Source organism: Equus przewalskii, chromosome 10 (genome assembly GCF_037783145.1).
Source record: "Equus przewalskii isolate Varuska chromosome 10, EquPr2, whole genome shotgun sequence".
Taxonomy (NCBI): Eukaryota; Metazoa; Chordata; class Mammalia; order Perissodactyla; family Equidae; genus Equus; species Equus przewalskii.
In genome coordinates, this window is record NC_091840.1 from 52,354,838 (window position 1) to 52,380,763 (window position 25,926).

General features: G+C 46.7%; 1 protein-coding gene across 7 annotated transcripts in view; it reads left to right on the top strand.

Moving 5' to 3' along the window:
• GLP2R (glucagon like peptide 2 receptor) overlaps positions 1-25,447 on the top strand; it is a 66,086-nt gene extending 40,639 nt beyond the window's left edge. For 3 of the 7 annotated variants that reach the window (XM_070561070.1, XM_070561074.1, XM_070561071.1), the window contains 4 exons: positions 6,583-6,671; positions 13,315-13,453; positions 21,637-21,678; positions 22,666-25,447. In XM_070561070.1, the coding sequence (XP_070417171.1) occupies positions 6,583-6,671; positions 13,315-13,453; positions 21,637-21,678; positions 22,666-23,001 (606 nt within the window). In that variant the 3' untranslated portion in view covers positions 23,002-25,447. Of the gene's footprint in view, positions 1-6,582; positions 6,672-13,314; positions 13,454-21,636; positions 21,679-22,306; positions 22,586-22,665 lie in introns of those variants that run through there. The other 4 variants (XM_070561072.1, XM_070561073.1, XM_070561075.1 and 1 more) reach the window with 3 other exon arrangements.
• Positions 25,448-25,926: the final 479 nt, after the last annotated feature.

Sequence of the window (25,926 nt, forward strand, 5' to 3'; positions counted from 1 at the left end):
AGCGGGCTGAGCTGTATGCTGGTTTCTTCTGGTGCTTCCTGGTTCCTGGAGCCACATTTTCTCCCACCAGGACAAGAGAATATGCTTCATCTTCTCATCTTGGATAAAATGACCTTTACATGCTCTTGCTTATACACCTCCAGTTGTGGCCAGCTACACAGAAATGGCCAGAGTCACCTTAGCTCACAGTGGCTTCTCATCCTCCCGTCCACAACTTCTCCTCCTGCTCGCCCACCCAGCGAATGACACCAGCATCTGTCTCCCAGGCGCCCAAGCCGGAAAGCTGTATGCCCTCCTGGCTTCTATCCTCCTCCTCCCAGCAACATCCGCTCAGACTTCCAGTCTTGTCGAGACTTTCTCTGAAGATCTCTCCAGGCTGTTTTCTTCTCCTCGATCCACTGTCACTGTTCTTCAGCCCCTCGGGATTTCTTGTGCAGAATTCTGCAAAAGCCTCCTATTTAATCTCCTTTCTTCCTTCTTGCCCCTGACAATCCATCCTCTGTATTGTAGCCAGAGTGGTCTTTCTTGAGCAAAATTTGATTATGTCTCTCTTCTACATGACTTTTTAATGGGTTGCTAATGTCCTCCAGCTTTGTTCCAAACTCTTTAGTGTGGTAAGTATTGTCATTCCCTGCCTACCCATCCAACCACGAGCACCCTATGCTCTATTTACATGAGAAACTCACAGCTCCCGAAATCCATCCTGGTGTTTCGCTCTTCCCATGCCTTTGCACACACTGTCCCTCTGCCTAGAATGCACATCTGGTGGCCCCACATCTGCCTGATGAACTCTCTTCCTTCTTGAAGACTGAGACCTTTATTAATCTCTCTATCCCTCAAATTAAGGAAAACCAACAGGCATGCCTGGAGGGGACAATTTCACCATCACCCTCATGAAGTTCTTACAGAAGACATTGCTGAGTTATTGTTGTCTATGTCTACAGGGGCCTGGACAAGAGGAAATGGTCTTGAACAGAAATGAGAAAAAGTCCCCTGGGTCACAAGGAAGAACATTTGACTATGAACTGCTAAAACATTGACATGGACCACAGAGAAAGGCTTTGGATTGTCCATCGCTATCAATCAATTTCCAAAAGGGGAATCTGTCCTGAAGAGTAGGGAGCAGAACCTGATGCCTTCCCAGCCTGCCAGCTCTAGGATTCTCAGATTCTATTCCCTGAGTTCAGGGCTCCCAGGGGAGTGGCAGTTATTTGTCCTACTAGACATGAAAGGGAACAGAAAGGCTGTGCAGTGACATGCAGGGAGCCCATCCCTGAGTCAGGAACCCGGGCTTCATGACGAACTCGTGGTGCGCCCTCGAGCCATGGGTGTTGACCTCTCTGGGCTTCGGACCCTCACCTGTAAAATCAGAGTTGGACTAGACCAGCGGTTCTCAGCCGAGGGTTATTCTGCCCCCTGAGGACATTTGACCATGTCTGGAGACATGTTTATTTGTCATGCCTGGGGTTGGGTGCTACTGGCATCTAGTGGGCAGAGGCCAGGGATGCTGCTCAACATCCTGCAATGCACAGAACAGCCCCCCAACAAAGAAGTATCCCACCCCAAATGGCAACAGTGCTGAGGTTGAAGAACCCTGGACTGGACAGTGGCTGCACAGTACAACAAGTTGGGAGATTTTAACAAAAGCAAAACAAAAAACCCAGCCTGGACTCCGCCCCAGATTGAGGGAAACAGAACTTCCACTGTGTCGGGCTTCCTCACCACTGGGTTCTCACTCACTCGCTGTCTTGCACTTTCATCTAACAGTTATTAAGCATCTTCTCTATGCTTGGCTTGGTTCTTTCAGGGGGGGAAAATGATGCATGTCCCTATAGTTTCTGCCCTCAGAGAATTCAGACTCCTCCGACCGTGACTGAGCCAATATCTGCCTTCAGCTTTGGTCGTGACCTCACATTGCAATTTTCCACTGACCTGAGTAGATATAACCCCAAGTCCGTAATAGAAGTCCTTGAACCACAGCATGGAAGGCCTGGGCCCCTGAGTGGCTGCGTGGAGCAGAGCTCCTCCTACTGCACTAGATTATCCCATACGCAAAAAATAAGCCTGTATTGTGTTAAGAAAAAAAATTTCCTGACCTCACATATTTTCTAGTTAAGCTGAAATACTAAAAAGAAGCATAATAATCAAGGTCTTGCAGGTGGCATTCGGCATTTCAGAGCATTTCACAGTCTTCTTTCATCTTGGCCAAATTTGAGGCTGGGCCTAATTTTTTGGAGTTTGGAGCAGAGGCTTCTGGGAAATGACAACTGTGCTTGGCAAACAGAGCAATGGGAACAAGGAGAGTCTTGTCCCAGATTCAGACTCCCTGTTGAGCATCCCCACTTATCACAGCCAGGCTTCTCCCCACCCCGTTCCCCATCCCGACTGGGTCTGCATTTGCTGATCAGCATCTGGGTTGGTGTGAATGTCTGTCACGTTGGATTTCCAGACATATTTACTGCTCTCTTGATTCCCTGTGTTTCAGAAATGACCATAATGTGACAGCCTGAAGAATACAGATTCTCTTTCAGTCTTTCACCAGCCACAGAAATTGGAGAACTCCCATCTCCTTGAGCATATGAGACTTCACTACTTAAATTAACCTGTTACCCTGGAGTGTACATTTAGAATAGAACCATATTAGAACATGGCGTATTCTCTTATCCTAGTCACCTTATTCCCAGTAGAAAATCCATAGTGCCTTGATTAGTCCAACCCTTCAAGGACAGCCTTACAAAATAGCTGAACTGTGTAAGATTATGTTATCCACATCCTGACTCCTGGAGTTAACAGATCAACTAGATTGAACACCCAGTTGAATGAGTCAATGAGTTGAATGAACCATCTATTATTGACTTTATGAAGTTGTAAGTCAAATGCTTTCATTCACTCTTACTGAATCTTCTCTGAGAGCCTCGGGACTTGGCAAAGCTGGGAAATTAGTAAAATTAGTCTTCATTAATCTTGTCCCTCTTTAGGTCCTCTTCCTCGCCAGGAACCCAAGGCTTTTCTGTCTCTCTGGGTTTCCATTCCCCTCCTCTAAAGAGTTACAGTGGGAGTTTCCCCATAATCCTGGATTTTCCCACCCCCTCAAAATTTAACCTTTGCTGCATCCCATTTTCTGCTTTCTATGGTGAAAGGAAGTCAGATCGTAGATGTTTATTGATTCTTCATTGTAAAAATGAACAAATGAGAGCTAGAGAGAGGGCTCCCTCCCTTCTTTCCCAGCATCCCTTACCTTCAGGGAGGTAAGGAATGTGCACCTTAGCTGGGCTCTTGGGAATGGAGTATTTTAACCCAAAGGAGTAGCTCTAATGGTGATCATTTTAGTCCACACAGCAGATCTGAGGAGTTGGGGTTTGGGGGTAGGTGGAGGAGTTTGGGGGTAGATGAGGCTCACCTTTGAGCCCCCACCATACTACCAATCACCTCCGTCAACCTGTAGGCACAGACCTGAGCACAGGAACTGGGGTGCCAAAGAAGTGTCACCAAGAATGTTACATCTGATAATGCACTCTGTGCTGTCTAGGACCTGAAAGGGAGCCTTATGTTTGGGGTCCTATACGCCCCCATCTGGTCACAGAATCCAAGAGGAGTGGCCTGAGTTCTTGAAAAATGTCCTCATTCAGTCCCTTTCCTGCTTGTGCGCAAATGACGAACAGCACCATCCAAATGGGACTGCTGACTGTTGTTCCTCTGGGAAGCCAGGATGAACCGAGGGTCATGGTCAACGAAGCTGGCGTTGCGTTCCATGGCAATGAGGAAGTGCTTCCTCCGTGTGGCCCGTTGATTGATGCCCATTTTCTCGTGTCTGGTCTCTGGAAGACACAAAGAACAGTGAATCAACATGCTCCTCATTACAACCTTTCATTTCCTAGGAGACAGTCCTGATTGGAATTAATTTGCTGAAATATGTGCCTTTCCCCCAGTGAAGCTTACTTTGTAAGAAAAATGCCTGAGTTCAACAAACCACTAAGCCAAGGACACAACGTTTTCTCTTGTGATGGAAAACAGATATCCCATTAAAGGGATAAATTACTTGGTTACGTTTAGTTTGTATTTAAGTGTTCTGTTACTAAATATTCTTTGGCTGGGAAGCTCCATCATTCCTGTTGGCTTGTGGATTGGATACATAGCCTCTTGCATGAAATTCTAGCTTTCAGCTTTGAGCACTGATTCTCCTGAGGCCAATAAGACAAGTCATAACAGGTTCATGTGGATCCTGCAGCTTGGGTTTCAAGGTGTAGTTAAAGGGTTTTGTTTCTCAACAAGGATATGAGCACTGTGCTGGCTCAACGTCTGTAGAGACTTTACTCCACTAATTGTCACCCAATCGCCGTCTCTATTGGCTTTTTCTCCATTGCATAGAGGCATTCTTAAGTCTTTTCAATTTTAAAAGCAATTGCACCCAAAATCTCTTCCAGCCCTGCATCCATTGTCAACTACTATTCTATCAGTCTGCTTCCCTTCACAGTCAAGCCTCTTAAGCGTTGTCTACACTGCCTGTCTTTCCTCTTCATGATTTGTTCACAAAACAAAGCATGGCGATCTGGCTTGTGCTCCCACCTGCAAACTGCAGCTTCTCTTAGTAAGCTCCCTGTTGCTAAGTGCAGTCTTATTTTGCTTAAATTCCGTGTGGCATTAAAACCTTAAAATTCTTCCTGTCGTAAGCATCCAGGAAAACACTTCTTTGTGGTTCACTCCAACTGCCCCAGCTCTTCTTTATCGGTCTCCTTTGCTGTCTCCACTTCCTCCACCTTTCCCTTTATTACAAGCTGATTCTCTTAACCCTCTTTTTCTCCCAGTGTACACAGTCTCCCTGGACAATCTTGCCTACTCTAAGGGGTCCATGTTCTGGCGAGGACCTCTCTGCTAAAGTCTACACGTAAATATCTCACTGCCTTGAGACATCTCTTGGCTCAAAAACTAGTGGATTTATACCCCCCCTTGCTCTCCAATGCTCTATCTCCTCCATGTTCTCACTCTCTTGGTGAATGGCACTGCCACACTTTTAAGATCTAACATGAAATTTGGGGGCCATCTTTGATCTTACAGCCAACCAGTAACAAAGGTCATTTGACTCAAACTCCTTAATAATTTCTAATCCATCTCGTCCTGTCCATCACTGAAGCACCTCTCCATCATCCTCCCCCTGGAACTCTGAAAATGCCTCCCACCAGTCTGTCCTCCTCCAGTCTTGCCTTCATCCACCCTGTTCTCCACACTGCTGCTAAACTGATCTTTCTGAAATGCAGGAATGAAAATCTGATCAGATCACTTGACCGCTTAAAATTCATCACTGTCTCTCCATTGCTTTCAGAAGAAAACCCAGAGTCCTTAGTGTGACTGTAACAGGCCCTGTAGGAACTGGTGCTCCCTCTCTCTCCAGCCTCACTTCTCACGAACCTTGTTCTCATTCCTCAAGCTCTATCCAGACTCAACCACTTGCTCTTCTACCTCTCCAGGAGGCTTGTGATCTCTCGTGAGGTCGCTGTCAAGGTGTTGGCCAGGGCTGCAGCCATCTGAAGGCTTGACTGGGGCCGAAGGATCAGCTTCCAAGGTGGCTCACACACATGGCTGGCAAGTGGTGCTGGTTGTTGGTAGAACGACTCAATTCGCCCACATGAGCCTCTCCCCAGGCTGCTTGAGTGTCCTCATAACATGGAGGCTGGCTTTCTCCAGAGTGAGCAATCCAAAACAGAGAGAGAGAGAACCAGGTAGAACCATCCTTTGGAGGACCTAGCATCATCTCCACCATATTCTTTTCATTAGACGCAAATAATTAGATCTAGCTTGCATTCCAGGGCGAAGGGGGAAATTGGGCTCTGCCTTTTAAAGAGAGAAGTGTCAAAGAATTTGCAGACATATTTTTAAATTTCTACCAAGGCTCCCAAGGAAGAGCCTAATGTTCCCAGTCCTCAATAGCTGTGGAAGGTGGTCCAGGGAGTGGAGAGTGGGTGCTTCCCGGTGCCTCCCATGGCAGCAGCAGGACCTCTAGTTAGACACCGATATGGCTGGAGCTCTTTACAGAAGGGAGGCAGTGTGGCATTCTGTTTAAGTGAAGGGCGGGTTGTAATCAGATAAATCTGGATTTAATTACCAGCTCAGTCACTTACCAGCTGTGCGACCTTGGAAATTGTTCTTGTCTCCTCTGTGCCCCTGTTTTCTCATTGTATCATGGCGTAAAAATAGTGTGGCTTCCTCAGGAGCTTATTGCGAGGATTAAATAAAATAATAATTGGAAAATTAGCCCAATGCTTGGCATGGAAAGTACTCAGTAAATGTTCGTTAATAACAATGCTGTAAATGTCCACCTGCCTTGCTCAGATGGCGTAGTGGCAGGCGTCCCTGAGGCAGAAGAAGAAACTAAATGAATTTTCCGGCTCCTTTCCAGGCTTTCAGTTGAGATGGCCCCAGGGGGAGTGCAGATGACCACGGGCACTTACTACCTGACCAGCTGACTGCCAAATTGCCCCGGTTCACAGGGACAAGGATCTAATGGCCAGGCCCAGGCTGACCTCAACATTCATAGCCATATGGAGTCCATCACTTACTTACCTATGTCTGCTTTTTTTTTTCAAGGTCAATTTCTTCATCTTCCTGAAAATTCTCAAACTTCTCATTTCTAAGCTCAAAGCCCATCAAATGTGCTTCAGAGACTATAAATACAGGTGAGTGATCTGAGGTTGGTACCCAATGGACCAAGCTTGTTCTGACCGCTCTGGGTCTTCTGGCTAATGTCCTAGGAAGGGAGAATGAGTTGCAGGAGTGTGTTTATCTCCTAAGACAAGGTATCAGGGAGAGTCCCTCTGAAAGAGGGGTCATGGGATCAGGCAGGGCTTTTGCCAACGATGAAGACCTCTGGCCCCAAGAAAATGAAGTAAGTGGAGAGCAGTCAAGGGCTCACATGTTTCCCAGCAGGAAACTTAAAATGCTCCTAAGAATGAGTGGTTGATGGGGAAAGGAAAGAGTCATATGAAGGGAAGTTTGACAAGTACCTTCTTTCGGGAAGGATTTGAGGGAACAATAAAAGACATATTCACAACCCAGAAGAGAATATTTGGGTATTTCTGAGACCTGGAGAAATAAGACCACAAACTCTTGGAGTCCAAGGAAATATGTTCTTCACACAGTCACCCTTTCTTTATGACTTGTCTTTGCTGTGTCCCACCTTCTGCTTTCCACGGTGACAGCAGTCCCAGTTCACAGGAAATCAGATCATAGGTATTTATTGAGCTCTGCTTTGCTGTAAATACAAATGAATGAATGAATGAATGAGAGATAAAGGGCGCCCTTTCTCCTTCCCCGTCAGTCATTCCTTACCTTCTATGGGACATGTGCTCACGGGAGGGAGAGTTTTAACCCAAAGGGGTAGCTCTAAGGATAAGGATTTCAGTCCACGTGGCAGGCAGGGTGGCGCTGTGCATGAGGATGGCTGTAGCTGCTTCTCACTCCCTCTGAGGCCAGAACAGGGCTGACCCAGGTATGCTGGGAAGGTAGTTTTCCCAGCAATCTGACAAACTTATAATGAATGCCCACAATGTGCCTGGCACTGTACTTGGAACAAAAGGTGAATACGATGTGGACCCCGTCTGCAAGGAGCACACGTCCTAACCACCAAGGACTGGGATCTTGGTGTGGAACGCGAGTCAGGAGGGCCGACACTGGCCATGACCCCAGACTCGCGGACTGAACTCAGGCAAGTCGCTTGGCCTTCCTGGGCCTGCTTTCTGGAGTGTAAAATGGGAGACCACCAGACCCATCTCCTGCTTTTTATGAGGATTACATAGATACAGGTGTTCACTCTAATCAACGAAGTGAGTGGTATTTGCCCAAGATCCAGACTCCAAGTCTTATCTACTTAAAACCCCTCCTTCAGGAGGGACAGAAGGATAAACACACATGATTCACAGCTGGGCAAATATATACTGTCGTTGGTCCAAATATTTTGCAAAAACTCCTTGTCCTGGGGCACTTGGGCTGGCCTGGACCACACGGAGCCATGCCATCTTTCTTGGTGCCTGTGGTAGAGCTTCCAAGTAGCTGACAGTTTCTTTGGCCCTTTTCCCAGGTCTCAGCCTCTCTCCACACTCTCAGTGGGGTGGGGGTGGGGGTGGGGGCCAAGGCCAAGAGCAGAGCTGCTATAGTCTACCCTATGTGGGTCTATTCGGAGAGGGCATCTTCTCACTCACCAGGCACAGGGGAAACCTGGGCGCCCTGGAAACCAACAGAGGACAGCACTCCCAGGAGACAGAAATCCAAAGGCACCACTTTCCACATGGACTGAAAGCATAAACCCTGCTATTCTGTGCCCCAAAGCCCACCATGTACCACTGAGGTCTTCCCATGCTCCAGACCCACAGCAGACCCTACAGTGGCTTTCCATCCTGGCTGCTCCTAAGCATCTCCTGACAGCCAGCTAAAAGCACAGACTCATGTGCCCCTCCACCAGGTATGCTGACTCAGTAAGTCCAGGATAGAGCCCCACCATAGGGACTTCTTACAGTAGAGTTCCCCAGGAGATTTTGACACACAGCCAGAGTGGGGGACCACTAGATCAGATGTTCTAGTGAAATAAAGCATGGAATTTTCTGGTGGGGCCATGCAAATGCGTTTCTAAGCAGCCCTGAGATGCCCTTTTTCAAGATCTCCTTTAAAGTTATCCAAGATGGTGGTTTGCAAACTTTTCTAATCATGCATCTCTATCAGTAAAGAAATTTTGAGCATGACCCTCGTCATACATACACATGGTCTATTGAGCTAATCTACATGTTATAAGATATACCAAAATACAGAAAATTATAAAGGATAGATAAAAATTAATATGCATAGAACTTCTATTATCTTCTCTTTCAATACCAAATGGATTGTCTTGCACAGTCCTGAAATGCACACACTTGACTGGGAGTCAATGATCTAGGGAAGCGTAAATCAAGATCCCAGGGAGACCCTCATGGCTGAGTAATAATTCAGGATGGCTATTTTGGGGGGACAAAGAATATCTCTGCCTGACATATACAATCTGTCTGGAAACTTCTTTTTCCTTTCCCCCACCCTTGTTTGAAGAAAAAGCTTGAAAAGAGGAACCTGGGTGCATGCCCACTCGGAGGCCTCCCAGGGTGAGTCACCTCACCTTGGTGAGTTTGCCATCACCTGGAGACTGTACTGGGGATCTCATCAGTGTTCCCGAGTGGCTGACACTTTGGAGGGCTGACCAATGCCAACTGAACTCACAAGAGACTAATATATAAACAAGACTAGACAGTTAGTCATTCTCAAAGTCTGTAGAAGGTGAGGGTGGGGTGGGGCGTTCCTTCCAGTGCCTGCCTCCTTGTAAAGTTGACACCAGAAGATCTAGACATCCAAAGCAGTCACCAGAATGCTGCCTGGTGATCACGTCGTCAAAGTAGAGTGGTGGTTGTTGAAGGATTGCCGACAGCGGCCTGAGAAGCCACCACCGCCCAGCAGTACCACCTGCCTGGCAAGAGGGAGGGCTGCTCCCCGAGTTCCACAGATAGGGCTGGGTAACTGAGCACTTCCTGTTTCTTTGTGCTTTTTCCTGCCGTTTTGGTTGGCCATTTCTCTTTCTCCGCACAGAGTACAATACCATTGATTAGCTTATGCTTATTAATTAGCAAAAAGTCAAGGCCCTGTCTCTCAGGATGCTCCTGGGCCACCTTACTGTACACCTGGGCTGGGGAACTCTACAGCGTCAGTGAGCACGTTTGCCCGTTTTTCTCTCCAGGCCGTGCTAACTCCCTCGTTTCCAAGTTCCAGAAGTGCTGCTTCCCATCACCCCATTGGGTCATCAACACCCCAAACTCACACTGCCCGCCTCCACGTTGGAAGGTTCTCTTCTTCCATGCCCCCTCTCCATGTCTGTTTTCCTTTGGAGCCATCTTCTAGGGCAAGGAGGAGGGGCCACGGGGCCCAGTGCGTTTTGTCCAAACCCTGGTAGGAACAGGCCTGCCTCCAACTCTCTCCAATTTTGAGAACTTTCAGAATGTAGCTCTCAAGATTTGGCCCCCCTCCAGAGGTATATTTTAGGAAAGTTTTATTAAACACAGTCAGGCCTTGCCAAAGAGGCAAGTTGCTAGGAGCTGGAGAACCTTCTGTAGTCCCAGCCCTCGTCCCTGGGCTTCCACCATTCAAGCAGAGGAAATGTAACTGGCCCATCTGTCTGGCCTGGAAAGGGGAAACTGAGCCAACCCTGGAGGGAGAGTAGCACCCTTGGGACACGGATCCTCAGCATGGTCCACACTCTCGATTCCTTGTGGTTCCCAGCGTGGAGGCGGTTCACTTCCCCTGGACAAATGGTCTTAACTCCCTATGTGATGCGTGGGGCAGAGCCCTTAATGAATTTATAAAGGAGGATCATTTCTTAACATGCTAAACCCCAGAGCCCTTTCTGAAAGGACTCTCTGGTGGGCAACCAAGGATGACAAATGCCACAAATGGAAGTAAAAATGATCAAGTCATTGAGGCTGGAAGCAACCTGAGGGCAGGGACGACCTCTTTAAAAATAGGGATAGGTAAATTTTATTGATCATTCATCAGATAGTAGATACCATTTATTCTGAGGGTTTGCCATGTGTTATTTATTCCTTAGAACAACACTGTCAAGTATTGTTATTAATCTTATTTTTTATTATTATTTTAATATTTAAATTATATCATTATTATTATTATAATCCTCATTTTTACAGATTAAATAACTTGCCTAAGACCATATCACTAATAATTGGCGGTCCTGGGATTGAACGCAGGCCCCAGGGACTGACGCTCTACCGCATTTGGCCCCAGCTCCTGCTCTCCCACTGTACTCGCTTGTGTGCCCAGAGCTGATGCTCAATAAATGTCTGGGTAATAGCTAAATGACTGCAATAAAGTAAACCATTTAAATAAACAAATGATTATAGATGAAAAATAAGCATAAACACAGTTCATAAGAGTAAACTGCTATAGATATCGATGGATTTTCATTTGAACAGGGACGCAAATAGTACTCAGACTAAGAAGCTGGAATGAGGTGAGGAGTGGGAAATGCCTTCTGACGTCCATCCAGAGAGTTGGTAGTTACTAAAATGGCCCAAAACTTCATAAAAAGATGGTCATTCTTTAAAAATCATCCCATACTAAATGTGGGATCCTGGACTGGCTCTTGGAATGTGAAAAGGATGTTAGTGAAAAAAACTGGTGGATCCTGATTTCGTCACATACCAACGTTGATTTCTTAGTTTTGACAAATGTCTCACAGTTATATAAAGTTTTAACATTAGGGGAAACTGAGTGAAGGATATGTGGGAACTCTCTGGCTTGTCTTTGCTACTTTTCTATAGATCTAAAATTATTCCAAAATAAAGAGTTTATTTGAAAAACACAATGCCATAGCATGGCACCAATAATAAGTTGATGGTAAGACACAGGACTGCAGGTAAGAATGTAAATGTGTGTCGTTAAAACCCAGGTAACCCAGAGCAAGGGTCGCAAACTCAAACCTGGCAAGGGCCAAGCAAGTAACAGGGGTGAGTAGGGCGGGCTGGCTGGGGCTGGAGGGCACACGTTCCCTCTGCAGAGACGGCTACCGTCAGGCTGTGGCCAACAATTGCCAAGCAGGAATTTGAGCCAGTGCTGCCAGATCATCCCATTTTTCAAAAGAAGCTAGAAATCTGGACATCTTTGCTCAAAAACTCCTTGTTGTTTAAAGATGGCTCCAGGAACAAAAATTACTCCCCAGCATAAGCAAACACTGTGAGCAGGACAAGTGCAACTGTGGTTGCCACTTTGCAACCTCTGAACCAGAGGGTTTTCAAAACACTCTTGGAAATTAAAAAAAAAAACCCTCTTGAAATAGTGTCTCCTCGGGAGCACCTTCGCTGAGACTGCTGCATGGGTGGGTGTGGGGTGGGAGCAGACGTGAGCTCAGCTGGCGGGAACCACATCAGCGGGGCCGCGCCTCATTCTCCTCCCTGCTCCGCCTCCCCTTGGTGGTCAAGGCCCTGGGACACAGAGCCCATGTGCCCCGGTGAAGCCCCTCCACGGTGACTCCTGCTTGCCTCTTACTGACTTTAGGTCCTTTTAGGGCACAAAGGTGGGGTTTCTTGTTTCCTGGATAACACTGTGTTTGAATGGCTCTCGCAGACACAAGCTTCATAATAAGACCTTTCTCTTAGATAGAGTTAAACCTTCTTGAAGAAACGCCCGTGAGCTGCTGATGACCCTCCATGCTTCTACATCTCTAACTCCATGGGGTTTGGGGGAGAAAACTTCTCCTAGTCTGGCCCTTTAAGACAAATGATCTGGGCTAAAAAATCATTACAATTAAGCTCTTTTTTCCAATGTGTATAAGACAGTAGCTTTGTTTGTACCCTAAATATGAGTCACCTTTGCTAATGTAGTTAGTTTTAAATCAAGGAGCAGCTCAATAGTAAAAAGCAGTCATTCCCAAATGTGGCTGCTTATCAGAATCCCATGGGCGGGGGTCTTTCCTTAAAAATTCACATTCCCAGGACTCAACCTGCAGAGGTTTCAATTCAGGGGGTTGATAATGGGGCCCAGGAATTATATGTGTATATATATACACATATGATTTTTTTAAAAGCTCCGTAAGGAATTCTAGTTGTCAGCCACATTTGGGAACCACCGGTATGCAGTATGGAATGTTCGGGCCCCATCTGCGCACTTTGCACGTGGGTGGTACAAAGGAATGTTTGTCCTTTTTGTGTAGAGTGTATACAACAGCGAGTTCCCACACAGATTTTTTTATGAGGAGGATCAGTTTCTCATTTCCTGCAGCGCTTGCTGTCATTAGGGTTGAGGGACAGCCTGGGGCTGATGGTGAAGCACTGGACGGAGTGTGAGGTCCGAAGCCCCACTTCCAGGCCTGGATTCGCCACTTGGTGGCTGTGTGGCCCCGAGCAAGTCATTTTCTTTCCCTTCTCAGGCTCAGTAAAACACTGGCATTGAAAGTCTTGAATAGAGAAAGAGATAGAGGCACCTGCTGGCCAGATAATAGGAAACTTGTCAAATCTGGTAGGGATGTGGTGTCCCAGGGTGACAGCCACATGCATGGAAATCTACCCACCGGACAAAATGTTAATATCTGTAAGTATATCGTAATCTATATGGGAGAATTCGTTCATTCATTCATTCTGTTCCTGTTTTCTGAGCATCTGCCATGAGTCAGGTGCAAGGATGCATCCGTGAAAAAGACCACATTGGCCCTTAAGGCGTTCAATGTCCAGCCAAGGAGACAAACTGGCAAATCAACTGTTTATCACCCTCATAACAGTGATTTGGTTGTGTCATTCGCAGATTGGCAAAATCAACGCTGGTCCTCATTCCTTTACTGGGTGTTCACGAGATTCTCTTCACCTTTGTCACTGATGATCAAGTTGAAGGATTTTCGAAACTTATCCGACTCTTCATCCAGTTGACTCTGAGCTCCTTCCATGTAAGTAGGCACCTGAAGCAGGATGCCTTGGCTTTGACGAAAACAAAATGCCCTTGATGCAAACATGCTCAGAATTGAGAGAGGCCGCAGATGGGAATAGAGTTCTATTATGAGCAGGCTTCACCAGGGAGGGGCTTTGGCATTAGAAGGGTGTGTGAACAGAAGTGTTGCCTGGATCCTGCCAACATGGCTCAGTGACTAAGAAGGGAAAAGTGGTCTGTCTCCTGGGCTGTAATAGTTGGTGTGACTCACGATCAGAATTAGCTGTGAGTGTCAACATGAAGCCTTTTATTAAGTGCCTGTTTTCACTGGGTTCTCTGCAGAGCGTTGCGCAAAATGAACACTGCCTATGCTTTAGGTGGTGTCCTCAGAACACAACACAACTTGGGCAGGGGCCAGTGAGTCAAGACCAGGAGGCTCTTGAACCCTGACAGATGTGTGGGGGCTGAAACTAGAACCAGGAGGCCAGCTGTGGTTAACATACCTGAGTATTTTGGTTATTCGTTGCTTAAGTTATTATCCATTACTCAGTAACTTAAAAGGACAATAATTTTTATTATTTCTCACAATTCTGGGGGTCAGGAATCCAGGTAGGACAGTAGGGATGGCTCACCTCTGCTCCAAGTGGTGCCTGCTGGGCTCAAACTTCCAAGATGGCTTCCCCACTGACATGTCGGATGCCTAAGCTGGGAAGGCTCAAATGAGTGGGGCCGGTTGGAGTGGCTTTATTTGGGTCAAATTTCTGGGACTTCATTTCTCAGTGTCGACTATGTTTATCAGTTCCATACAGTCTTAGGGCCTCTTACTTGCTGCATGTTCTCTTCTCATGGTTTCTCTAGCAGCGTAGCCGAACTTCTTACATGGCAGTTCAGGGCTCCCAAGAGCACAAAAGCAGGAGCTGCCAAAGCCTCTAAATGCTTGGGCCTGGAACTCACACAGTGATACTTCTGCTGCATTCTACTATTTAATGCAAGTCACAGACCCAGCCTTGATTGAAGTGGAGGGGACTGCACAGAGGTGTGAATACTGGGAGGCATGGCTCATTAGCAAAAGCCACTAATGCAAAAGACTACCACAAACAGTGTGGACACACCAAAGGCCCTATACAGTAGTGATCTTGGAACTAATAATCTTAAGAGTCTAGCATAGGGGCAGAACTTCTGGAATGGAGGAGAGAGGACCTGGGAAAATGCTCTCCCTGAAAAGCAACAGTTAAATCGGACAAAATTGTCAATAGCAACCATTTGAGGACCCTGAAAATCAACCAAAGGCCTACAAAAGATTGAGAAGAGTTTATTCGAGAAAAGTCACTGAACTTGAGTAAGAACAGTGGGAGCCTGTGTTATTTTTGTGTGGAGTCGCTCTGGTCCTCCAACTCCTTCTCCATCAGTGGGGCAATTCTAGGGAAAACCAGCAGCTTCACTGCAGAAGGAGGCTGACTTGATAGAGATCAGAGAGGAGAAAAGGCCCACATCTCTGGGCATTGTCAGAGATAGTAGTGATCTTAGTGGCAGAGGAACAAGGAAAGACAGTGTCACAGTCTGTGGTTGTGATCCTAGTTGGGGCAAGAAACAGATGGTGAGCTAGCCAGAAACTCAACAGGGAGATCTGAGGAAGGAGACAGCTATCATGGGCCTCAACAAGCCCCCACATATCTCTCTGGGGGACTGGAAGGTTGTGCACACGTGCAAGGTTGTGTATACACTCAGGAGAAACCAAAGAAGATATCCACATGTCCCTGGCTGAACATGAGTTCCTGGACATGAACAGAGGAGACGTGAGAGGTAGAAAGTAAAAGCCAGGGAAGCCCTATAAACTGCCTGAACTTGGAGCATGTTCCCCAAGCCACGCACAGATCCATTGGCAAAGGGTGTGGAAGCCTTACTGGCTCAAGATGTTTGAGCACAACTTCTGACCAATCACTGGCTATTATTAAGCTTTTATAGATGGAGGCAGGAGATGAGACTTAAACACAAACACCAACATTTTAAAAATGAGCACAGACATCAGCAGCTGTCCACCACAGGAGAAAGAGTCCATAGAACAAGTAGCTCCAACAAGTTATTAAAAAAACAAACAACAGCAGCCATCCGGGGGGGGGGGGACGGGGGGGGGGGGATGGGAGAATAGGAGTCAGAATCCTGAGTTGCTACAATATATTATTTAAAACTTCCAGTTTTGAACAAAAACTTACAAGATGTGCAAAGAAACAGGAAAGTGTGACCCATACTCAGGAAAAAAAGGAAATCAATAGAAAATCTCTGAGGGGTCCAGATGTTAGACTTAGCAGACAAAGACTTCAAAGAAGTTATAAACATGTTCAAAGGATTAAAGAAAAGGATGCTTAAAGGATTAAAGAAAGTCATGCTTAAAGAATTAAAGTATGATGGCAATGACTCATCAGTTAGAGAATATCAATACCAAGAAATTATAAAATAAGAAACAATTTGACAAATGCCAGAGTTGAAAAGCACAATGACTGAAATGAAAATTTCACCAGAGAGGCTCAGTATAGATTAAGGTGGCAGAAGAAAGAGTTAATGAACTTGCAGATAGGTCAACTGAAATTATTCAGTCTGAGAAACACAAAAAAAAGAATTTAGAAAAATGACAGAGCCTTAGAGACCTGTGGAATGCCATCAAGCAGACCAATGTACACACATGGGACTCCCGGAAGGAGGACAGAGATAGAAAGGGGTAGAAAAATCATTTTGAGAAATAATGGTTGAAAACTTCCCAAATTTGATGGGAAACATTAATCTATGCAACTAGGATGCTCAATGAACCCCAAATGGAATAAAACAAAGAGATTCTCCATTAGAAACATTACAGTTAAACTGTTGAAGGTCAAAAACAAAGAGAAAATCTTGAAAATAACAAGATTTATGTACAGAGGCTAACAGTACAGTTAACATTTGACTATAACCAGAAACAGTGGAGGCCATAAAGCAATGGTATGACATAATCAAAATGCTGAAAGAAAAAATAATTCAATCAAGAATTTTATAGCCAGCAAAACTAGGTTTCAAGATGCAGGTAAAATAAAAATTTTCTCAGATAAACAAAGACTGAGAAAATTCATTGTTAGCAAACCCTGCTTACAAGAAATATCAAAGGAAGTCCTCCAGGCTGGAAGGAAGTGACAACAGGTAGTAACTCAAATCCACATGAAGAAATAAAATGCATTAAAAATAGTAAGCCCATAGGGAAATATGAAAGTCTATAAATATGTGTATTTTCTCTTTTCTTCTTTTCACTGATTTTAAAGACATAAGGTTGTATAAAATGACCATTATAAACTGTATTATTACTGTAAATTGTGTTATATAAAGATCTCATATATTATGACAATAATAGCCTAAAGAGGAAGGAGAAAATGGAGCTATATTGGAGGAAAGTTTCTATATTTTGCCAGAATTGTTAGCATTAATATGAAATAGATTGTGCTAAGTTAAGATGCATGTTGTAATCCCTGGTACAAACACTAAGAAAATAACTCAAAAAATATAGGTAGAATACCTGCAGAGGAATTAAAATGGTACACTAGAAAACACCTGTTTACCCCAGAACACTTTCAATCTCATTGAAATCTACATTATCACTGTGAGGGAGAAATTATTAAACCATTTTAAAGATGAAAGTTCTGAGGCTCAGAGAAGGACGTGAACATGCTAACACGTGGCAGAGGTGAGATTTGTATGTGGAGGTTAAGCCCTTGCTGGAAACCACTATGCCGCAGTGCCTCTCAGGTGCCCCGTGAGGGTCAGAACTAGGAGACCCTGAGTTCCCTCTATCAGAGTCTTAAAGCCACTGCCGCCAGACAGGGTGAGGTGCTACGATTCCCTGGAGAGAGTGGAGGGAACGTGGTGCCCACTGCAGACTCACCGAAGGCCAAGGAGACAGAGCCCGGGGTGCTGGGCCGTTGGACAGCAGCTCCTTTTCCCTTCTTAGAGCTGAATTGCATGTGGCTTTGAACTGAGATAGAGGACCCATTGGTAACTTTTTTCATTATGAAACCACGTTTAATTTATTTCTATCTTTTGGGGGATTTCAAAGGCTAAGCTTTAGCAAATTGGGTTTCCTGTGTTGTTTGGTCTTAATCTTCTTTAAAAGGTAACCCCAAACTAGAAAAACAACAACAAAAAGCTTCACCTGCTATGTCAGTGATATTTGGTGGCCTTTTTCCCTCTGAGGGCTCGACCAGTCATGTGAACCCTGATCTCACACAGCTGAGGACAGACGAAGACCAGATGCTCATGTGGGGCCTATGTGGGACAGATTTCTGGGAAAGCCTCCTAGTCTATCTGACTCCTCTGGCAAGGGAGCACGTTTTGGTCCATCTATCGCTGTGTAACAAAATACCCCAAAACTTCAAGGCTTAAAGCAGTAACCATGTTCTCATTTTTAATGATTCCGTGAGCTGGGCTATCTGGACTCAGAAGGGTGATCCTTTTGATACATGTAATTTTTGAATGGGGGGTGCAAACATCTGAAGGCTCAACTGGGCTGGAACATCTAAGAAAGCTCATTCACATGGCTAGACATTGGCGTGGGCTGTTGGCTGGGTGCTCAGCTGAGGCTATCAATTTACAGAGCCTCAGTTCTTCTCCATGTGGCCTCTCCATATATCTTGGGCATCTCACAGCATGGCAGCTGGACTCTTCGAGCATCCAAAGAGCAAATATTCTAAGAGGAAAGAAGTAGAAAGTCCCAGAATGTCGCTTCTAACACATTGTACTGGTAGGAGTCACAGGGTCATCCCAGATTGAAGGGAAGGGAAAATAAGGTCCACTTCTTGATGTGAGGAGTAGCGTATGCCCATTGAGGGAGGGGCAGGGAGGGGAATCCTTGGGACCATCTCTGGAGACTAGCTACCACACTGGATCATTTGGTCCTGCAGCCAGCTAGAGTTCTGCTCACCACTGTGCACCACTGAGGAACGCGAGGAATCAGAGTGTCTCTGCAGAATGAGCTAGAAAACACACTTAGAGGGCTTGTGCATAGGCAGAAGCCTCCCAGCTTCTGAATACCCCTCCATCCCGCCAGGCAGAGGTGAGAGCCAGAGTGGGCAGATGTGTGGGTGCACATTCGATGGGTCATATCTTAGTGAGTCAGTAGGAGTTGGCATTGGACCTGCCAGCTCCTTTCTCTGCTGCTTTGGAGGGTCCTTCACTCTTCCAAGGGCTGATTGCTTAGAAAGGTTCCCCAGTCTCCTGCTCTCGAGGGATCTTTGGAGAGACTGCCAAGTGGTGGTGACATATGAAATGAGAGTCATATGTTCTGTGGGACCGCTCCTTTCACACTTGCTTTACCTAGAATGAGAGTTAACCAGATTCCAGGATGTTCCTAAAACAGTGAATCAAGAACCCAAAGAACTGAAAGACATGTTTATCATGTAGAATCCTATTTTAGCCAACTCATTCGTGAGAATGCCAGCACACTGAAAGCCACCCCTTCTAATGTCGTAAGCCTGGAGGCAGCTGTGACCTGCCCTGCCAACCGTACAGGGCAGCTGTGAGCCTCCAATGAGATTGCATGTATGAAAATGATAAACTGGTACCACCATGCCCCCATTTGGGAGCCATGGCCAGGGAATAAAGGGTGTGTAAGAGAAGGAAACTCCCACACTGGTGGGCAGAATGCAAACATGTGACTGATGTCGTGACAGCCAGCATGGAGATTTCTGGCTTCCATAAGGAAGAGCATAAAAATCTTTCCCCTGGGCAACATTTTATAATCCCTCTTCAATTTCAGCTCCTTTCACAGTACCCAACCTTCCTTATTAGCAACAGGGGGTAGAGAAATGTTATCAAGGGAGATGGGAGAGTCAGCCTGCACTGTGACCTTCACTCTTTAGTTGGAAATGTGTCCTTCCCTTGTGAGTCCTGGCATTTTATGAGATTCTTCCCATAAACGCTCAAGTACTTGGGTCCTGCACACATACCCAGCTCCAGCATCGGGCACACAGCCCAAGTCCCACAGACCCTCTCATACGGGGAAAGCCAGGCTTGCAGTTTATGACAGTTGGCTATCTAACAAATCAAGAAGCAGAGTCTGGAAAGACAATGGAAACAAATATTAACTAAAGCATCTTTGATTCCCAACCTCTGGCAGGTAAGCAGCAAATCCAGAAAATTTTTCCAACAACATCAAGAGATCATCCCTTCACCAAAACTTGCCCGACATAGATGCTTTGTAAATGGAAGTGCCGTATAAGGGTGGCCTATTGTTTTCATTGTGATCCTCGTGTCCACAATTCTAAAAAACTAGGAAGAGAACAGAAAGGAAACTGTCCTGTCATATTTTAGAAATGGTCCGATAAGGTACAAGGCAAGACTCTTAGTTGTAAGTGACAGAAACCCAACTCATTCCTTCATTCACTCATTCACTTATTCATTCGACAAATATTTTTGAGCTCCTGATGTGCAGGCATTTATTCCAGGTGTTGGGGATCTGGCAGCGAAAAGACTAGATAAAGGTATTAGTCTTGTTGGGGGCAGGGGGAGGGGAAGGACATAATAACCAACTTGACAAATAAATAACAATATAATTCCGGTGTTGCGAAGAAATAAAATAGAGATCTGTGATCGTGACTGGAGTGGCACCCAAAATTGAGTGGCTGGGAAAGACTTCTCTTTTAGGTGATATTTGGGCTAGAATCTGAATTTTGAGAAGTCAGATAGAGATTTGAGGGAAGAATGGTCCAGAAAACACAAAGTGTGAAGGGACCTGAGGAAGAAATGAGCTGGGGTAGCCAGTCTGCAACATGGCGCCCCATGATCTTCACCTCCTGGTCTTCACGGCCTTGTGCCATCCCCTCTCACACTGACTAGGGTTGACCTGTGTGACCATTAAGGTATTGTGGACATGAAGGTGTGTAACTTTTGAAGCTAGGTCATAAAAGGGTTTGCGGCTACCACCTTGCTCCCTTGGATCACCCCCTGGGGGAAGCCAGCTGCCATGTCATAAGGACACTCAAGCAGCTCTATGGAGGGAGTCTGAGGCCTCCTACCAACTTGCCAGGCATGTGAGCCTTCTTGGAAGCAAGTCAAGTCTTCAGCCAACATCCTGACTACAACCTGAAGAATGACCTTGAGCCAGAGTATCTAGCTAAGCCACTGCCAGATTCTTGGCCCATTGAAAGTGTGTGAGATGATAAATCTTTACTGTTTTGATCCACTAAGTTGTATAGCAACAGATAACTAGTACGTTAGCTGAGATGCTGGAGGAAGCCAACAGACCCACGTGGCTGAAATATAGTGGCTGAAGGGAAGCATGGTACAAGATGAAGTCAGTGACATAGACACAGAGCCCACATCACCTTAGCCCTTCTGTGGCTAGATTTTATTTTATTCTAAGTGTGATGAGAAACCACTGGTGTGAGATGATCTATCTTTTCAAAAAAGACAAGAGAAAGTGGTGTTTACTATCTCACATAAATGAAAATTTCAGGATCAGGCATAGCTGGGTCCAAGCACTCAAACAACGTCATCAGAAATCTGTCTCTTACCATCTCTAGCCTCTGCCTTCTCTCTGCTGGCTTCATCCTCAGATAGGCTCTCTCCACATAGCTGGGAAGATGCCCATGAGTATCTCCAGGCTTCTTTGAGTATACAGCTGGCAAACGTGGGGAAGAGAATGCAGCCCTCTCTTTTTTTCCCAGTGGAAAGACCTCAGATTGGCCCTGCTTAGATCACGTGCCCTCTTGGGCTGATTATTGCAGTGATGGCCATCGTAGAACACAGGGACCACATGATTGACAGCCCTGCCAGAAGCCCAGGGAGTAGGGGAGGGTCAGTTTCCAAAAGGAAAGGATGCAAGTGAGGCAAAAAAAAAATAGCCAGTGCCCACTGTGGACAAGTAGAAATGGGACAGTGGCCTTGTACAGTATTTGTATAATTGAATGAATCACGCGAGGTCTTTGGCATTTAATCATCATTGACCTTGAGCACATAAGCAAACACTTAGGCTGATATGGCTTGTGGGTGGCAAAGTAAGAAGAGACTCCATGGAAATCCAAGTTAACGTAACCAGTGTGACTAACCCTAGTTAGTGCAAGCAGTGTAGATGCCAGCCTCTTCTGGGTCCACTAAGGCGAGGGGTGGCCTTTGGACTTTCCACGTAACTTTCAGAGACATCTTCTACCGAGTCAAACTTCATGCCACCTCTTCCTTTCATTCCAGGGACTACTTGTGGCCTTGCAGTATTGCTTTGCCAATGGAGAGGTACGTTTTCGATGCTGCCGTGCTAGCTTCCTGTGAGGCTGGGTGGCATCTTACTGTCCCCTGAGGTCTCTATTTATGTGATGGAGCTATGGGGGAATGGGCAGTGACCAGCATGTGTTGGGACAAATTTGTCCTATGAGCATCCAGTGGAGACAGCTCAGATGAATAGGAAAAGGTGTTGAGATGAAGCTCAGAACCCAACCGTGGCCCCGTTGGAGACGTGCTGGGAGTATTAAAGTGTGATAGAGGGAACAAGCTTGAACTTTGGAGACCAAAATTCTGGATTCAAGCCATGACTCACCCACTTAGGAGCTCTGAGTTCGTCAGGTCGCTGTCCTCATTGAGCCTCAGTTTCCTCATCTGTAAAATGGGAATTATAACAGTCCCTACCCTATAGTTGCCCTGGGCATGCTGAGCTCATGGTAAAGGCCCGATACCTGGTAACTATGATTATTCTTATTATTACTATTATTGCTTAGCTCCAACCAGCTCTCTGCTCCCTGGGAAAGAGGCTTGAGAGGGGGAGGGGCGGAGGCCAGAACAGTGTTCTCCTGACGTGAGGAGTTGGAATTCCCAGCGCCCTGTCCCCTCCCAGGTTGACGTATCTATTTCTGTCTCCTCTCACTAGAATGTAAGCCTCTTGACAGCAAAACCCTCCTCCGTCTTGCTCACCGCTGCTGCTTCTGTGTCTGCACCTGCGGGTTCCTTTTCCATCAGCAGGTCTCAAATGCCACCTCGACACAGTCCTTTCCTGAACTCCATATGTCAAATTTGTGTCTCCTTACCCCACTGTCCTGCTTAACGGCCTCTCGGTGTCACGACCACCTGCTCCGCTCACATGTATTTGTGTGCTTCTCTTTGCCTCCTCCAGTTAGGAGGTAAGTTTCCCAAGGGTGGTGCAGAGTAGCCACTCCATAAATATTTGCCAAGTGGACTCACGACTAAATGACTCCAAGATGGTAACCTCGTCCTCTTCTCACCTGGCAGGTGAAGGCCGAGCTGCGGAAGCACTGGGTCCGCTTCTTGCTAGCCCGCCACTCAGGCTGCAGAGCCTGGGTCCTAGAGAAGAATTTTCGATTCCTGGGGAAATGCCCCAAGAAGCTCTCCGAGGGAGACAGCGCCGGGACGCTGCGGAAGCTGCGACCCTCGCCCGGCAGTGGGCAGCTCCTGCACCTGGCCATGCAGGGCCTGGGGGAGCTGGGCGGCCGGCCGCAGCGGGGTCACGCAGGCTGGCCCCGGGGCAGCAGCCTGTCGGAAAGCAGTGAGGGAGACTTCACCCTGGCCCACACCATGGAGGAGATTCTGGAAGAGAGCGAGATCTAGGCAGAAGGCCCACCTCTCTGGCTCCGCTCACCAGGGCCTCCTGAGAGGGGCGAGCCGGGAGGAGGCCACGCCGGAAGGATGTTGCGGGATGCAGTCATTACTCTTCCCATGCACCATGCGCACTTTGATGTGAGGTCTGTCTCAAGGTTTTTCATGCTCTGTTAGAAAGAGGCTGAGTAAACATTCACTGCTTTTCTGCCTTTGTCATCCTAATAGCCCTACCAGTGTGTTTTCCAGAATGACCTCTGGGGCTGGCCCTAAATTCAAGTGAATGGAGCCCTTGTGGTACAGAGAGATGTCTGCTATGAAATAGAGGCCAGCCAGTGTCTCTTCCTTTACCGCTTATGGTACAAGGTAGTTCTATCTGAGGTCGGGTTTAGAGCGTAAAAGGACCACTTGGGAAGTGTTTCAAATGCAGAGTCCAGCTCATGGCAGAGACTCTAAGAGAGTGAGTCTGGGATGATGGCCAGTGATGGGAATTGTGTAACTGGCATCCCAGGTAATTCTGATTCAAGTCCACGCTTTGAAAACACTGGGCGGGGTGTGAGGGAGCTAGAAGCCCCCCTGAGCCAGCCCATGGCAGCCTGAAGCCAGAGGTGTCCTGCCTTCAGCAGTTCGGCTGTGACACACGCCCTCCTCAGACGGTGTGGAGCTGCACACCACCCACCAGAGCACCACTCCTTTCCTTCTCCCCTCCTCCTCTCTTGTCGAGTCTCTCCTCCCTTTCTCCAACTCAGTTCTTCGTCCATGGTCACTGGAAGTTCTGTTTGATCCCTAACACCCAGCCTTCCTCTAAGGGTTGGCCCAGCTCCCAGGGCCCTCCGAAAGTGCCATTGGTCGTTTCCTCTCCTTTCTGGCTCCACCTGCCTGTCTGAGCTGGGCTTCTTCAAGCCTTATTTGCCCTACCGTTCTCCACCACTTTTGGTTTGCCGTTGACACATTGATGGCTGGACCTCCCACTCCGGGAGGTTTGCCCACTGCTCTCCCCGATCTGAGGCCCCGCTGATGGGAACTGCACTCCTCATGTGAAAAGGGATGCTGAAAGCTGGAGGGGGCCCAGGCAAAATGATAGGACCATGGCTGATCTGGACACGCTGAGGGGGACGCTGGGAGGGCCAGGCCTGTGGGACCCGTGCTGCCGATGGGGTGTCAGAGTTGTGCTCCAGACCCTAAATGGAGGGAGCTCCTGGAGGCTGAGGGGGCCCAGGCAACTAGGGTCAGGCTCAGTGACTGGAACTATCCAGCAAGAGGCTGAAGGAAGATCAAGGGAGGAACTTTCTACAGAAACAGAGTGTCAAGGCCCAGGAGCGTCACTTTTATTGTGTGTAAAATGTATGTGTACATGGGTGGGGCACGTAGCTATGGGACTAAACATCGCCTTATATTAGGGGGAAGGGCAATTTGATACTTAATAAGTAAGGTTGCCATATTTAGCAATTAAAAATACATAAATGCTTTGTTAAATTTGAATTTCAGGTAAATGAATAATCTCATCCCATGGGATATACTTTGTCTGACATTCAAATTTAATTGCACATCCCATATTTACCTGGCAACTCCATTGTCTAGGATACTTTGCAGCAGGGCAGGGACTAGGGTGAGGCAAGTGAGGGGCTCAGTTCAGATGCAAAATTTGAGAGTACTAAAAGAACCTCAATTGTCAAGATAAGTAATATTTTAAGGCAATATTTTAAAAAATCAAATCTGCAAACTACAGCCATTTATTAAAAAAAAAAAACGTTTATTGGAACCAGGGCTGGAAGGAGGGTGAGACCAGTGAGGCCAGCTCAGGAGAATGCAGGGTCTGATCCTGGCTTTATTTAAAATTTTGATATTTTGCTCGTCATGGACTTTTTTAACATTAATTTTTATTTTTAAATGATTGCATCAAAATATTATTTCTCTTGATTACTGAGTTTTTTGGGCCCTCCTTAAATTTTGCACCCGAGGTGAGTGCCCGTCTTGCCCTCGCCCTAGTCCCGCTCTGCTTTGCAAAAGGGGAGCCTGAACTGAAGGCATTAGGCATGTGCGTAATGAAGCGAAGCTTTATTTTTTGGTGTCCAGATTATCCATGGTTCAATCATTAAAATATACGCCCTTCCAACTCTCCTTTCTGCAAACATCCCTGCCGTTTCTCATCAGCCTATTAGCTCCCAGAAAGCTGGGGCCATGTCACATCCCCAGCTTGCACCCAGCACAGCCGGTTCAGAGCAGGTGCTCAGTCAGTACGCATCATCGAACGAGACAAAACACAACTGTCTCGGGAGCATCGGACGCTGTCCGGGGTCAGTTACCCAGGACTCGGCCACTAATAGGAGAAGGAACTTCTTTTTTTATGAGTTTGTAAATATGTCCCCATCGCACCCCCCGCCTCACTCCACAAATGGGGTGGCACACGTGGGCTGCTTGCTTTTGTCTTGCTGATTAAATAAGTTTATTTAGTGTGGCTTGTGTTCGGTCGATTCTTTTACATTTGTTTCTCCCTGGGGCTGGAGGTCTCTCACACCCCTGGGGAGTCTGGGGCACTGTTTCCTGGCCAGAAGAGGGAAAAAGCGCTGCGGCATCAAGCCCAGGGACCCAGGTGGTCCATTGTCTCAGGGACCAAGAGGAGTGGGCAGAGGGGTAGGGGGTCAGAAGTAGAGGTCAGAGGTCAAAAGGGCGGAAGGCAAGCAACTCCCTCTTCTAGACCACCCTCGAGATCACTCACTTTGCTCGTTGCCTGGAAGGTCCCCCCTAGTGGGTCTCAATCTCAGCGTTACAGTCACCTGGGAGACTTTCTAGAAGCATTGCTGTCTGGGCCCAGCCCCAGAGACTCCGACTGAATTGATCTGAATGGGTCTGGACATTGGTATTTTTAGAAATTCCTGATTTTTAACATTGTATTAAAATACACAAAACATAAAATTTACCATTTTAACCGTTTTT